The sequence below is a fragment of the Xyrauchen texanus genome, chromosome 15 (assembly GCF_025860055.1).
Source record: "Xyrauchen texanus isolate HMW12.3.18 chromosome 15, RBS_HiC_50CHRs, whole genome shotgun sequence".
Lineage (NCBI taxonomy): Eukaryota > Metazoa > Chordata > Actinopteri > Cypriniformes > Catostomidae > Xyrauchen > Xyrauchen texanus.
The window spans coordinates 10,598,167-10,614,538 of record NC_068290.1 but is presented as its reverse complement, the minus strand read 5'-3'; the positions used below and the strand labels follow the sequence as shown (position 1 = coordinate 10,614,538).

The 16,372-nt window shown below is 41.0% G+C and overlaps 1 protein-coding gene across 3 annotated transcripts in view; it reads right to left on the bottom strand.

Annotated features, from left to right (window-relative positions):
- Window positions 1–16,372, bottom strand: part of rbms3 (RNA binding motif, single stranded interacting protein) — a 233,536-nt gene that overhangs the window by 8,258 nt on the left and 208,906 nt on the right. For all 3 annotated transcript variants that reach the window (XM_052144710.1, XM_052144708.1, XM_052144709.1), the window contains exon 10: window positions 13,441–13,491. In XM_052144710.1, coding sequence (XP_052000670.1) covers window positions 13,441–13,491 — 51 coding nt within the window. The remainder of the gene's footprint in view (window positions 1–13,440; window positions 13,492–16,372) is intronic.

The window sequence follows — 16,372 nt, the reverse complement described above, 5'->3', positions numbered from 1 at the left end:
ATGCATTGCTCACTAAACAGTGGAGCTGTTTCGCAAGGTGGGTGTGTTTACGTTTCAGGCATGTCGAGATGAGAGTGTTAACACATGTGAGAGAGAGAGAGACTGCAAATTGTAACCGCTGACCTGAGCTATCATCTGACGCTGTCACATGACTGCTTCAGCAGAACTAAGCCAAAGATGTACGCACACGCTCTTCTCACATGCCAGCTTGATTAGGATTAATATTTCAGAGGAGACCCTTTGTCAAGCAGTTTGTCAGAAAGTTCAATTCTTCTCAGATGGTTTGGCAAGGGCTATGTTGAAGAGAAACCACAGCTCAGCTTGTGATCCAGTGGCACTTTATGAAGGACTCTTTCCCTGTGTTTTTAGTACAGCATTACTTTACCTAAAGCAGAAAATTCCTCACTGGAGTGTAAATTCATCTGTCTTGACTGCAGAGATAATTAACCCTCCTGGAAAATCCTTCAGATTGTAGCTGGTTTGACATGGTTCCAAGCTGGTCATTAGTGCTTATATGTCAAGACGAATCAAGTCAGCTTTACATAGGAAAGTTCTGGGTTCAGTACATGTTAACCTTAATCGACAGAATTTGTGGCATAATGTTGATTACCACATAAAAAAGAAAAAAAAAAATAGTTCCCTGATGGAGGGAACGAGAAGTTGTGTCGATTTAGTGACACTAGGGGTCGCTCTTGTGAGCCCTAAACACCTCTGATCTTTGAGAATAGGCCAATGGAATTGGCGAGTGGAATTTGCATGCCACTCCCCTGGACATATGGGTAAAAAAAGGAGCTGGCTCGCAACCACTCATTCAGGTGTTGCGCTGAGGAGCTGAGACAGGGTCCCGGCCATTTCAGTGGGTAGCTCAGCATTAGGTCTTCCGTGTCCTGTCAAGGGGCCAGACATGGAGATTCCAGAGGTCTGGTCGCAAGTGCAGATGGCGAGAGGAGATCCTCCCGCTGGGGAACTTGCCAGGGAGGGGCTGTCGTGAGGAGCGTGAGCTCCAAGAACCAAGACTGGGTGGGCCAGTAGGGCGCCACCAGGATGACCTGTTCCTCGTCCTCCCTAACCTTGTACAAAGTCTGTGCAAGAAAGCTCACTGGGGGAAATGCATACTTGCGCAGCCCCTGGGGCCAGCTATGTGCCAGCGCATCTGTGCCAAGGGGAGCCACGGCCAGGGAGTACCAGAGCAGGAAGTGGGAGGATTTCCGGGAAGCAAACAGGTCTACCTACCTGTGCTTTGCAAAATCGACTCCAAATCAGCTGGACCAAATGGGGGTGGTGTCTCCACTCTCCCCTGAGTGTAACCCACTGCAACAGCACGTCCGCTGCATGGTAGAATTCACCCAGGATGTGAGTGGCCCGCAACGACTTCGGTCGCGACATGCATCGTGAGCGTAAGCTGTATTGGTGGTTCATATACGCTTCCGTCGCCATGTTGTCTGTCCGGAACAACACGTGCTTGCCCTGGATCAATGGCCGAAGCCTCCACAGGGCCAGCAATACCACCAGCAACTCAAGGCAGTTGATATGCCAACACAGTCGCGGCCCTGTCCAGGAGCCTGCGGCTGTTGATATGCTGTTGATGTGCCTATAGCACAAGGCACCCCAGCCTAACCTGGCACGACTTTGTGAGCTCCTCGTGCACGTCCGGGAAGAATGGAACCGGGGCCCAGGAACCAATCATCAAGCCACGAGGGCTCAGAGCAGGGTGGAGGGTTCCAATCAAGCCTGACACTCGCGGCAGCCCGGGCAAGCATGCTCCGCATCAGCCTCAGACTGGGTGACCACACCCAAAGGTGGGAGTCCAGTCAAGTCCCCTGCATCTGACTGGATCAGCCCGCTCTCCAATGCTGCAATCAAGATCTCATCCTGCTCTCGTGTCCCGAATGAGACATCAAACTCACCCTTGGGCGAGCTGTCTGTCTCATCCCAGAACTCGACCGGGGCAAATGAGCATACTGGGGAATGGATTATCTGTGGGGATTACCCAGTGGAAGCACTCTCATTGGGGTCCCCAAATAACCCCCAGAATGAAACCCTTAAGAAGGAAAGCCGGGACCGCAATGACACGTGAGGCAGCGATCGTGGCCATCAGAGGCGGAGATGTAACGACCGAAACCAGGAACTATACACAGACGGAAAGGCATCTTTAAAAAGACTCTCCATCAGTGCCACTCTATTACTCAACTCAACCTTTATAGAGCACATTTATAACATCAGGAGTTGACCCAAAAGTGCTTTACAATACACATCTCAACAACATAATATGCATAATATACCCTTATATAAATACTAATAAATACCTGAGCTAAAATCTATATCCATAATTAAAATGTATTCAAAAGCAAATGAGTAAAAATGTGTTTTTAAAGCAGATTTAAAAAGGCAAAGCGTCGGAGCTGTTCTGATATGATGCAGATGCTTGTTCCAGAGTTTGGGGCCTACAATATCAAATGCACGATCAGCCCTTCAATTTGTAGCGACAATGAGGAACTTTCAGCAGAAGTTGGTCAGCTGACCTAAGTGCTCTATTAGGAGAATAAGGGACAAGAAGGTCACAGAGATATTTAGGTGCAAGACTAGAGCTTTATATACATAGAGCAGAATTTTTAAAGCTATCACCCATTTTATGAGGGGCCTTTTAGAGGAAAATATACACTTTTATCAGAATATATACTCTCTTAGCTGTCGAAGAGGCATACTCTACACTAGTCGTGCACGAGGGGGAGAAACTGCTGTAATGCACCATATATCCAACAGCCTACAAATTGCGAGGTGAATGAAATGGCAGCAGAACTCGCTGATTCAACACCGCTCTGCTCTGAAGAATAAATCTGAATGAGTGGTTGCGAGCCAGCTCCTTTTATATCTGTTTGTCCAGGGGAGTAGCATGCAAATTCCACTGGCCAATTCCCATTGGCCTTTTCTCAAAGATCAGAGGTGTTTGGGGATCCCAAGAGCGACCTCTAGTGTTACTACATCGACACAACATAGAGTGAGTGACAGAAAGGGAATCATGCTTACAGAAAGGTACTTACAATGGAAGTGAATGGGGCTAGTCCATAATCATTAAATAATACACACTGTTTCAAAAGTATAGCTCTTTTTTTTCACTCAGATCATACTGGATTATTGTATCACTGTATATCAAGATTTTTCTTGTCATATTTTCATCAACAGCAAGTTTTTAAATGAAAATCAATTCATATTTGTCATTATGGGTCTTTTTCATCACATATTTGTTGACAACAACAAAAAACTTTTGTCATCCAATATTTTCATCAGTAATTTCATTCATTAACACTAGTGTTGATGATTTAAGTTTGACCAAATCACCTACTAACCTTATTGTAAATTTATTTTAAATATTACGACTTTGTTGTTATGACAACGTAACGCCAATAAACCTATAATCTGGCAAAAGGCATAATGCCAGTAAATCTCTGATTTTATCACACTAAAATCATGTTAACATGTATAATGTTTACATTTTGTGGCTATATTTTAATTTTAAAGCCTTACAGTAATGCCTTTTTCTTTACTTTTTTTTTTTTTTTTTATAAATAAACGAGGGACCAGTCAAAAAAAATGTTTGTGTAATTAACATTATGTCAGAAAACAAAAAAAACATCACTAAGATTGCCAAAGCTGGTCTAGATGTTTGATAATGTGGACTGCCAGCTGATGAACCTGGTTTCTAAGTTCTTTATTGTGTTAGCATGTGAATATATCTCAAAGTTAAACACACCTTTAAACATCCTTTTCATTGTATATACACACTCACTGAGAACTTTATTAGGAACACTATGGTCCTAATAAAGTGCCAACATGGTCTTCTGCTGTTGTAGCCCATCCGCCTCAAGGTTCGACGTGTTGTGCATTCTGCTCACTACAATTGTACAGAGTGGTTATCTGAGTTACAGTAGCCTTTCTGTCTGCTCGGACCAGTCTGGCCATACTCCGTTGATCTCTCTCATCAACAAAGCATTCCCTTCCATAGAATTTCCACTTACTGGATATTTTTAGTTTTTGGTGCTTTTCTGAGTAAACTCTAAAGCCTGTTGTGTACTGAAATACTCAAACCATCCTGTCTGGCACTAACAATGTCACGGTCGAAATTACAGGGATAAAATGTTTTCCCCATTCTGACTCCTGACCCATATCTGCTTGATTAAATGCTTTGAACTGCTGCCACACAATTGGCTGATTAGATAATTGCATGAATATGTAGGTGTACAGGTGTTCCTAATAAAGTGCTCTGTGAGTGTATGCCCCCTCCACCCATTTTTAAACTTTGCCTATTGTTAAGAGCTATTTTTTTACCCACCAGGGACACTAATCTACAATACATCATGACACAGTATTGTACGGAAACATTGGATTGTTCTGCATTTCAAGCATAAATGACTGGTTATCCAGGGCAGCGGTGAATATTGCCATACGCCAACAGCAAAAGAGCTTTTACACACACAATCATGCAAACTTCAACAGCTTCTGTTTGTCTCACAGCAAGTACAGCTTGGTGGAGCTGGTGCTTTCAGTAAGCTGGCGTTTGAAGAATAAACTATACAGGCACTTGGTGTCAGAAGCGCTCTGTCTCTATTCACACTTTCAGAGGTAAACTGTTCTGCCTCTACCCTACAGCTCCGCGCCTGCTGTACGTCTGAGTTCTTAGATGCACAAGAGCCTCAAGCTAACAGTTCCCCCGCCCCGCGACAAGCTTTCATAATGAGCGGAGGCAAAAAAGAAATCCACGCTGAATAATTCTCTGCTCTAATTTACAGCCATATCAGTGCGAGTCTTAGACAGATGATTAAAGCTGCGCTTGTGTGTATGTGTGCGTGACTGTGTGTGTTTTCCTTCATTTCCCTGAGGGGAAGTATTCAGAAAGTGAGTGACATTCGGAACAGGTTTCTGCATAGAGCTGAGACAGCCAGTAATATTTCTCTCTATTTCTCTCTCTCTCTCTATCCGTTTCACAACCTGTGTCTCCTCTCTTCCCTTCAAACAACAGCCTATAGACTCATTTTCAACTTCAGACAAAATATAGGGTCCCACATTATATTAGACGTCTTTAATTTCAATGCTCTTAATACAATGCACTTATTATGTACATTTAATGTACCTTCATTTAATTACATCTGTAGTTAAACTGTTAACCTTAAGCCCTAGCTCTAACCTTCTCTAACCATTACCCTAAACCTACCCATACCTCATCCTCAGTAACAGCAAATGTGAATCTTGTGAGAATTTTGCTGAACAACATGTAGTTACACAATAAATACATTGTATTGTATATTATTGAACGTAAGCACATAGTTGTTAAAGACACCTAGTATAATGTGGGACCAAAAATAGATTTATATAAATTTATCTAAACACATTTTTTAAATCCTGGATGTCAAAATATGTCTGTGACTATCCAAGGTTCTGACAAAAACTAGACAAACAGAAATCTCTTTCCTCTCTACTTCCCTCTTTTCCCAATCCATGTCCTCTTTCATCTCATCAAACAACAGCTTTTATACTCATTTTCATCCTCAGACAAAAAATACATTAATCTAAACTGATTTTTTTTTGTGTGTCTTGGATGCCAAAATTGCCCATGACTGCAGTTTGAAGCCTGAAGTTCCAATGTAAAAAAGAATACTAGAAATATTCCTCTATTTTCCCAATTTGTGTCCCCTCTCTTTCCTTTAAACAATGGCCTCTATACTCATTTTCAAGCTCAGGCAGAATATTCATCCATCCAAGTTGACTTTTTAAGTCCTGGATGACATAAAATGCCCGTGAATGCAGTTTGAAGCCTGGGGTTCTGACGTAAACCAGACAACCAGAAATCTCTAGTGACATCAGAGGAAGGAGTTGTTGCCAAGAAATCTGAAATAGAGACAGGAAAAGGAAGTGGCTCTTTTTATCTCTTTCAGGTACCGGTGCTTAACAAAACAGACTGCCAGGGGAGGATGTTTGATATCAATCTTAAATGCATTTGCTACACACATACAGTACACGATATGTGCCAAGGCATAAGCACAGTTTCCCACCATTTAAACACACTTAAAGGGACAGTTCACCCATAAATAAAATTCTGTCATTATTTACTCATGTTTTTCCAACTTTTTTTTTTTTGTGGAACTGAAGGAAGAAAGTCAGAAGTGAGGAAATGTTTTTTGTGAGTTATGCCTTTAAGGAAAACATTTACCATACATTCTTTCTTTCTCACGCACACAGTATGTGCCATGGCATAACTGCCAATTCCCACCGTTCAAACAGAGCGTTCTCTGCAGAGCGGGCTGCGATGGAGCTAAGATAAAGTCAAATCTTTTCTCAAACATGGGCTTCTTTGTTTCTGCAAATGGCCATGACTAGCAGGGGCTTAGAGAAGCATTCCATTTCTTTTCTCTCCTCTTGCATGGCGGTTCCACTTTAAGCGGCTTTGCAGTAATGCACTGCGGTCTTGATTCATTAATGTTCATTTCCAGGATGTGATTTGGTTAGGGCGGCTGGGGATTCTTCTCCACACTAAAATGGAAAGTAACAGGAACAGTTAAGTGATGGCACTCTAGGTGGTGCATTGTTTGTATTTGCTAGTTGGTGTGAGTATCCTGCTGAAAAGACCAGCATAGCTACCCTGAAATAAAAATATATATAATATATCAAAATCATATATTTTCCATGCTGATCCAGACTGGTTTATGCTGGTGCTGGTATAGCTTATTGACCAGCATAGTCTTTCTCGTGAAGCTTGCTGACCAATACACTCTTGCTGGTTAAACTAGCAAAGAGGCTTGGTGGGAACACCAGCACACCATACTGGTAAACAACAACCAAATAGAGTATGTTGGCAGACTATGTAATGGTGCTGGTTTCTGCACATGGCTACTTACTGTATCTAACTTAAAGGTTCCCTGTACAATACAAGTTAAGCTCAATTGACAGTATTTGTGGCATAATGTTGATTACCACAAAAAAAATATTTTGAGCTGTTGAGCAGTGAGTTCCACTGCCTTTCCATTCACCTCACAATGAGAAGCTTATGCTGTTGGATATATGACGCATTTCAGCGGCTTTCTCCCCCTCTGTGCGGTTGATGTAGAGTACACCCCTGGGCACTTTTGACAGCTGAAAGAGTATATATTCTTGCATAAAAGAGTATATTTTCTTCTAAAAGAGTGTGCACTGAAGGACAGTGTCTTTTCAAAGATATCTTTCCGTCTGTGTGTAGTTCCTGGATGCGGTTGTTATCTCTCCACCTCTGACGGCCAAGAGCACTGTCTCACGTGTTTATGCCATAGTCACGTTGAGGCAGTGTTCATGGATGGTTCGTGTTCTCACTGCAAGAACATGACCATGGCAACATTGCGGTGACGGCTTTTCAGCCGCTCTAGCCGCTACCTGCCCCGGGCCTTCTACCTACGGGTATGAGGCCGTATCGGTTAGTGCTGGGGGCGATTTAGGGACCCCAATGGAAGTGCTTCTGCCGGATAATCCCCCACAGCCCTCCCATTCCTCAGTACACTTGTGCCCGCAAAACGCCGCCACCTGGGGGAATCGCCCGAGACTACCATCCAGGGCCTGTAAGTCTAAGTTGTCTCTGGCGGCCAAAGCTTACAGTGCCACTGGACAGGCCGCCTCCGCCCTGCATACCATGGCACTCCCGCAAATACACCAGGCCAAGGCATTGAAAGAGCTGCACGTGGGTAGTCCTAACCCCAAAGTGAGGCAGTAGTTGCACTCAGCGACCTATCTTGCCCTCTGGACAACAAAGGTTACGGCACGGGCACTCGGGCAGGTGATGTCCACCTTGGTGGTCCAGGAGCACCACCTATGGCTGAATATGGTCGAGATGAAGGATGCAAGGTCCGCTTCCTCGATGCCATTTCCGATCCCATTTCCCAGATCGGCCTATTTGGCGACACCGTTGAGGACTTTTCCCAGCAGTTCACAGCAGTGAAGAAGCAGATGGAGGCCATTCAACACATCCTGCCCCGGCACAGTTCAAGGTTCCGCACCACTTCTGCTTGCCACTGAGTGTGTCCCCCTGCGGCTGCAACTCAGGTGGCTCCGCCGCAGCACAAGCCAACCAAAGGAAGCTGACACCCCCGTCTCACAGTCCGGCGCTAAGAGCCCCAAGAAGGCCCCCAAGTGCCCCTGATGTGGACGACCCAGGGAGGAAGAGGCCCGCTGGAAAACTGGGGCTGGTGTCGAGACCACTCTGTCCCCCGGTGGAGGGCCAGGAGGAGAATCCTGTGGTCCCTTTTGTTTTGTTTTCGCCAAACGCCCAAGGGGCTGCGGTACCCACATTTATTTTTTTTTTAAAAGACCGGTTTCCTCACTTCCTGGGTCACAGAGCCGGAGTTTAAGGCAGTCATTATCACGAGCGTGCACAGTTGATGCTGAGCAGGCTGAAGTTGTTCAGGCAGAGAACAGTGGTCTCACTGAAACAGTTTCAGAGGCTCCTGGGGCATATGGTGTACTCTGCGGCAGTCACGGGTTTATGCATATAAGACCACTCCAGCACTGGCTTCAGACTAAAGTCCCGAGATGGGCATGGAGCCTGGCCATCAAACGAACAGGTAAGTATGCGCGGCAGCTGGCCAGGTGTACCTCTTGCATACAGCGAAGACGTGCACTTTTTTCCCCCATGTGAGTTCATGAGACGTCGAACCCTGGATGTCTTTCCTCCCTCCCTAGGCGAATTTGCCGCAGGAATTTGTAGCCGGAACAGTACGTGTGCTAGGATACCCTGTACTGGGGTAAGTGCTCCACATGTTCTGGTTACCTGTGGTAACCCCTTGTGATGTATTTTCCGTGGTACGGTTTCCCTGTTGGTAAATCCGCATCTCCTTTGGGCAGAGCTCCCTCTGCCACTGGTCACCGTGTTTGTAGAGCTGACATTATAACGAGACATTTTGTCCCTATTGCCACAACACGGTACAACCCGCTGAAATGGACAAGACCCTGTCTCGTGGTTGCGAGCCAGCTCCTTTTATACCAGTATGTCTGGGGGAGTTGCATGAAAATTCCACTCACCAATTCCCATTGGCCTTTTCTCAAAGATCAGAGGTGTTTGGGGCTCCCAAGAGCGACCACTAGTGTCACTACATCGACACAACTCCTCGCTTCATCCATTAGGGAGTAACGTTTTTTTTTTTAGAATGTATTTTATCACTTAACTTTTTATTGAACCTTTGTCTATAAATATATATCCATTTCAAATTAATTTAGTATTAAAAAAATTAAAACTTAAAATTTTTGTCCCTTATCTCAAGAAACATTGCTACATGTTAACATGATTTTAGTGTGCTAAAATTGCTTACTACCCTTATCTGTGTGAAGTTTTACCCAATATTACAACTTCATAGTCATGACAACGTAACGCTGGTAAACCTATTATTCCAGGAAACGCAGTAACGCTTGTAAATTCAAGATTTTATCACACTAAAATCATGTTAACACAAAGTTTATGACTATGCTTTTGAAACTCTGTGTTTTTTTATGTTTATGGACTGGTCCAATTCGCTTCCATTGCAAGTGCCTTACAGTAACAATGTTTTTTTTTGCTGTTTTCAAAATGAACAAGAGACGGATAGTGATGATATATTGTGGCAATCAAAATGATGCCACAAGTGCTGTCATTTGAGCTTAATTTTTATTTAACCTTGAACATAAAGCAAGGCGTCTTTGTTCAACCAGCTTCACTAAAAGATCATACTGCTAGACATGCTTCATATTGAAATTGTGCTGTTTAACAGCATGGCTATGAGGTCCACCAGCTAGACAAGCATCAACTATCATAAAACATGAGATGGATTTTCATGCAGATCTAAGAAGGTCGTTTAGCAGTTTGATTGCTCAGAGGTTGTTTTTCATATCTCAGGAGATTTAATGGAGTTCTCTGCCATGTTTCATTTAAGTATGAACTTTGCCTCAGATGTTTCTACTCCTAAGAGGAAATTGAAATAGATGAGACAATTGTTTGCATACCGTAAGGGGCTGTAAAGACTGCACATGTCCTTGTGCTACAAAAAGCTTGACGCAGCACCACAAATAGAGCAGAACGTGTCTCGAAACATGTTTTTAACAGTAGAAGTTATTTTTCTGAAAAATGTGGCACTCCTGCGAAAGATACTGAAAAAAACAGTGACGGTTAAAGATGTCTGTCTAGCCATGTTTACATAAGAAAACAACAAAAAAACTGTGAAGATGGAAGCAAAAATGAGCATAGTGTGAAGGGGCCATAATAGTGTAGAGGAAAACTTATTGTACAATTTGGGCTGGTTTGAGTATTTCTGTAACTGCTGATCTCCTGGGATTTTCATGCACAACAGTCTCTAGAATTTACTCAGAATGGTGCCAAAAACAAAAAATGATCCAGTGAGTGGCAGTTCAATTTGGACGGAAATGCCTGGTTGATGAGAGAGGTCAACAGTGAATGGCCTGACTGGTTCAAACTGACAAAGTCTACCGTAACTCAAATAACCGCTCTGTACAATTGTGGTGAGAAGAATAGCATCTCAAATGTGGGTTGATGCTGTTTTGGTGGCACAAGAGGGACCTACACAATATTAGGCAGGTGGTTTTAATGTTGAGGCTGATCGTTGTATATGGGTGCCGGCCAGTAAATACACCCACACAAAACTGTCTTCTGGTTTGGATAGTAATGCCTATCTCAGCTGTATGCCCAACATAATCAGCAGGTCACAACAGCAGGTGCACTTAAGATACTGATGTATACTAAACACACACACACACACACACACACACACACACACACACACACACACACACACACACACACACACACACACACACACAGCAGAAAAAGAGCTCAGAGTGTTTCCATTGTCTGCTGATCTGCTTAAACCCTTAACGCCAGCTCCGGTCGCTATGGTCACGTGTCTCCACGGTAACAAGGTGCCAAATGCAGCACCGTTCTCCAATAATAATGCTTCCCTTTCTCAGCCACTTTTAATTGCATGCATTCTCTCTTCATAGGATCCACAAAAAGAAGAAAAAAAAACATGATTTCTCCTGTCTTTGTTTTCTTTCCAGGATTTTCAAATTAGGCAGAGATCAGCTCACAGACTCCCACTGCCTTTCCCAGGCAGCTGAGGTCTTATTTGATGGGATGCCAGATCATTAGATATAGAGATTCGGTTACAAACACATTTACACAACATAATCATCATCATCAAACCTCCCATTCGACTACACACACACAGTCTGAAATATCATTATCTAGTCAGACAGACATCTGCCCCCCTTTTCCTTATCCCATTTCCTCTTAGGGCTAGGCAACATTCAGAATTTAAGAATTGGCTCTTTCAGTTCATGAGTTTGAATTGAATTGGCCATGCACTGTAGGATATTGAATTGACATGAAGAGGAATTCACTAAATTGCAATTCTACAAAATTCCACAAAGTCTTTTCGTTATTCTGTTTTGTTTAAATAGAATGAAAATTAGAGGTTTGTGGATTTTAGTTCATGTGTATTACACAAATGTACTCCTAAAATTTGACAAAATTTACTTAGATTACACATTCAAAGTTTACAGTGTCTGAGAAACTCATATTGCAATACACACTACATAGAAAGTCTTATAAGTTTGGAACAATATGAGGGTGATTAAATGATGAAAGAATAAAATTTGGGGGTTAACAATCCCTTTCAAAGACATTTTAAATGATGCCTCCTCTCCCTAAACTTCTTGAGTTGCTTCAGGATTGCATGAAGCCATTTTTTTCAGGTTCTGCCAAAGAAAAAGTTCTGATCCCAGACTTCCTTTGTCCATCTCCAGGGAGGAATACAGACCCTTGGCTCACAGTAAATCCAAGTTAAGTTAAGGAGCCAGGCAGACAGTGGGCAGAGCACCAGACCTTGGCCAACAGGGTTACCTTCTTAATATAAGACTTCGGGGAACAAAACACATGGAGAGGTTTATGTGTGTTTATTCATAGAGTGAGACACACAGAAAAAAAGACAGTCTCTTCAGGTATACAAATTTGTGTTGATAGGGCTCAGGTGGTAGAGCGGGTTGGCCACTAATCGCAGAGTTGGTGGTTCGATTCCTGGCCAACACGACTCCACATGCCGAAGTGTCCTTGGGCAAGACACTGAACCCCAAGTTGCTCCCAATGGCAGGCTAGCACCTTGCATGGCAGCTCTGCCGCCATTGGTGTGTGACTGTGTGTGTGAATGGGTGAACGAGTCACAGTGTAAAGTGCTTTGAATACCGTTAAGGTTAAAAAAGCGCTATATAAGTGCAGATCAAGGAACAGTTCACCCTAAAATGAAAATTCTGTCAACATTTACTCACCCTCATGCTGATTCAAACTTGTATGACTTGCTTTCTTCTGTGGAACACTAGGGGTGTAACCATTTATCATGGCACGACATTGAAAATATGACGATGCACATTGTGGATATGGCACTTTTTTTTTTTATTATTTTAGGTTGGTTCTATTGAATATGCTCAATGTCCTCTGTGTTCCCCTATGTAACAATTGGAATACAAATGGAAATTGCTTCATTTCACTCAATGAAATTGTGCACTAGCAGCCAGGTCATGAGCGATGAGTTCGGCTGAAACTGCGGAAAGTTTCTGAAACTGAAACCAGTAGCGGGAGAGAGACGCACCTATTCTGCGCAAGGGATCAAATTGTCCATTTGAAGCGTAATAGTGATCTGCTCTAACTACGCGAGAGAACATTAACGCTTGCAGAAGTTTAATAATAGTGCTATATTCATCTACTAAATATAATGCAGAGTATTATGTATAATAATGCTCTAGGGGAATATAATCCCAATGGCAAATGTCATGTCTGATTTGAAGTCATCAGTACATGATTATTTAACTGGATAGGCATGCACTGCTATTGAATATGTATTTTTGAAAAGATTTATTTAGAAATAATCAGAGACAATATTATGTTAGTAAAATGCCATTTTAATAAAACATTTTTTTTTAACATATGTAATCAGTGACAGTGTTTCAGCAGCATATTTAACATAATTCAAAATTTTCAGTAAGCAGAATTACTTGCTAATATTTCCATTTGGTGTCACCATTGCCCTGTTCTGGGCTCATTTTTATATTGAGTAGAGAGTACATTTCTGATGGCTCATTTAACACTTTTAAGAACAGTACTTTTAGCTACATTTTAAAGGAAAGGAACTGTTTTGCATATGAGTTTAAAGTAATAATATGTATAAAAAATGTTTTTACCTTTGTGAAACCAACCCAACAGTGAGTTTAGTTTTGTGAACCGAATCATGAGATGAGTGAATCGTTACACCCCAATGGAAGACAAATAACAAAAATGTGAAATGACAAAAAAGCACTGTAAACGTTTCATGAATGTAGTTTAAAAGGATATATTACAAGTCTTCTTAAGCCATAAGGTAGCTTTGTATCACGGTAAGCGGCACTTACCGTAGGTTGCATAACGTACTGTTGGTGAGGCATCCACGACGTACTCTGGACCTGTGGGTGGAAACCAGCATTTCTTAATTTCACTCCTCACCTCACTCCTATGCCTCTCCACCCACTGCCTTGAAGCCCCGATTCCCACAGAAGAGCCGAGGCATGAGCGAGTAATACAGTGCGATAATTACACAGGGATCCGCATTCTACAGACAGCGATATTGCCTCGTAATTACTGTGCTGCGGCAGCAATTTCATCATCTAAGGACGGCTTTGCCCCAAAAAATCTTTCCTTTCATTTCACTGCCATTGTAATTATCAACACAAATATCTCTCACATCAATTATTCTGTTTAAGACACAATATGCTTAAGCATTGTTTTCATACCACATGAATGGAAAATATGTGTCCACTTCCAGTCTGAGGGCATAGATATAGTATACAGTGGAGACCACATTTAATACCTGGGATATTTTCAAATGTATTAAACCAGTTTATGATGTTTTGTGGGTCTTAGCAGGTTTAAGATGGTCCAGCTGGTCTCCCACCCTGGTAAATCTGGTGGTCAGCTAGTTTACCTGGTCGGCCAGCTGGTCTACAAGCCAAGTGCAGAATACCTATCTAAAACCAGCAAACAGACCATTCTGATAAGGCTGGGACACCAGCTAAAACCAGCACACCAGCTGAATCTGATTCAAGATGTTTATTAGTAGGGAAAGCTGTAGGTTTAACATTTGTTAACAACCTTAGGTTAACTTGAACTAAAAATAAACAATACTTTTACAGCATTTACTAATCTTGGTTAAAATTAGTTTCAGCATATACTAATTCATTTTTAAAATCAAAAGTTGTATATGTTAACATTAGTTAACGCACTATGAACTAACATGACCTAACAATGAACAAGTGTATTTTTATTAACTAACATTAACTAAAATTAATAAATGCTGTAAAACGTATATTGTTAATTTTTTGTTCATGACACGTAAAACATTATCTAATGTTAATAAATGGAACCTTATTGTAAAGTGTTATTTTTTTTTAATTGAAATGAAAAAGGTTATGTAAAATGATGACATGTTTATGATCCAGCACTATCATATTTTAATTGTTATTCTGATAATATCATTTGTGTTATTCGACTTTTTGTGGAGTTCATGCCAGCTCAAATTCTATTATTAAAGCAAAACGGTGAGAACTAATTTTAAACATTGTAAAATTAATGTAGATTTTTCTTATTATTTTTAAAAGAAAATTATTATGCTGATAATATCATTTGTAATGGAATAAAAAAAATGATAGAAGCATTATCACTAGTTATATGTGTTTAAATGTGCTTTTATTGCCCTTTTTGTGTAATTCATTCCAGCTAGAATTCATGTTTTTATTATTATTATTATTATTATTATTATAGCAAAGGGTGACATGACAAATACTAATACATTCTGAAATGAATCTAAATTGTTCTTTGTTTTTTATTTCCCCTTAAATTATTATGCTGATAATATAATATGCAAAATAGACACATTTTCACTACTTGAAGTTGATAAAATTGATATTCATTGTCCTTTTTTAATTAATGCCGAATCAAATTATTGCTGTTATTACAGTATAAGGGTGACATAACAAGTACTAAGAATTTTTGTAACATTATTATGCTGACAATATAATATACAATGAACATTTTTGAAAATGCAAAATAGAGGAATTTGTGTAAGTAAATGTTATAAATGTTCATGCAATTATTAAAGCAAAGGGTTATATATATCAAACACAAATACATTCTGAAATTCATGTAGACATTTCTTTTATTTCCTAAAATTATTACGCTGTTATTCTAATTTGTAATGAACATTTCTGAAAATGCTAAATTGAAGCATTCTCACTAGTTGTAGGAGTTAACATTTAGATATTTTTTCCTTTTTGTTGGAGTCATGCCAGCTTGAATTCGTACTATTATTAAAGAAAAAGTGCAACATAACAAATACTACGAAATTCTGAAATACGTGTACATTTTTTTTGTCTTAAAAGTATTTTGCTGATAATATTATTTATCTCAGATGTTTGGACCCTAGTGTACATATTGTTTTTAAAATGTGCATTCAGTAATTGGTCCTCATTAAAAAATATTTTACTCTTAATGAAATTAACAGTAATTTTGCACATACATGCGATTAAGCTGCCATGTTAGGATCACATGAATAGCCATATACTACTCTCTTAATCTCAGTAACTGTCCTGATATAGGACACTTTCACTCATTAGTTAAAGTAATCATGACTGACTGAATAGTGCATTTCTACAATGGCATCGGTAATTGAAAACTATTGTGTTTGAATGATCCTGCCTCCATGCCCCTAGGTGTCAGTGTAAGTCCAAGATTACATATAAAAAAAATGACTAAGTGCTCCTTTAAGCTCTCATTGTGAAGGTGTGCTTTAGTGGTTGTAGGTGTCCAAATTTATATTCTGTGTCATTTTATGTTGTTCTAGGAAGAAAAACCTTTGGGATTTGTTCATCACTGTGATCTGCCTGAGGTGTCTCTCTCTCTCTCTCTAAACACACTAAGTCTGCTAAGATGTGCAAGCACACGCCTTCTCTCTCTCTCTCTCTCTCTCTCTCAATCTCTATCTCTCTTGCTCTCTCTCTCTCCAACTGTTATAAGATTCATGTGCCTCTCTCTCTCTCTCTCTCTCTCTCTCTCTCTCTCTCTCTCCAACTGTTAAAAGATTCATGTGCCCTCTCTCTCTCTCTCTCTCTCTTTCCTTTTACCAGAGAGGGAAACAGTTGTCTCTCGTTCCATTCGCTCAAAGTTCTAGGGGAGAAATAAAGGTAGCACCACATTGATTTCCTGTCAGCTCGGGTTTGAACTCGTTTTCGTAGGTTCACTGCAGTTTGCAATTTAAAATTTATTTGCCAGGCAGCAGGGCGCTTTGCACAT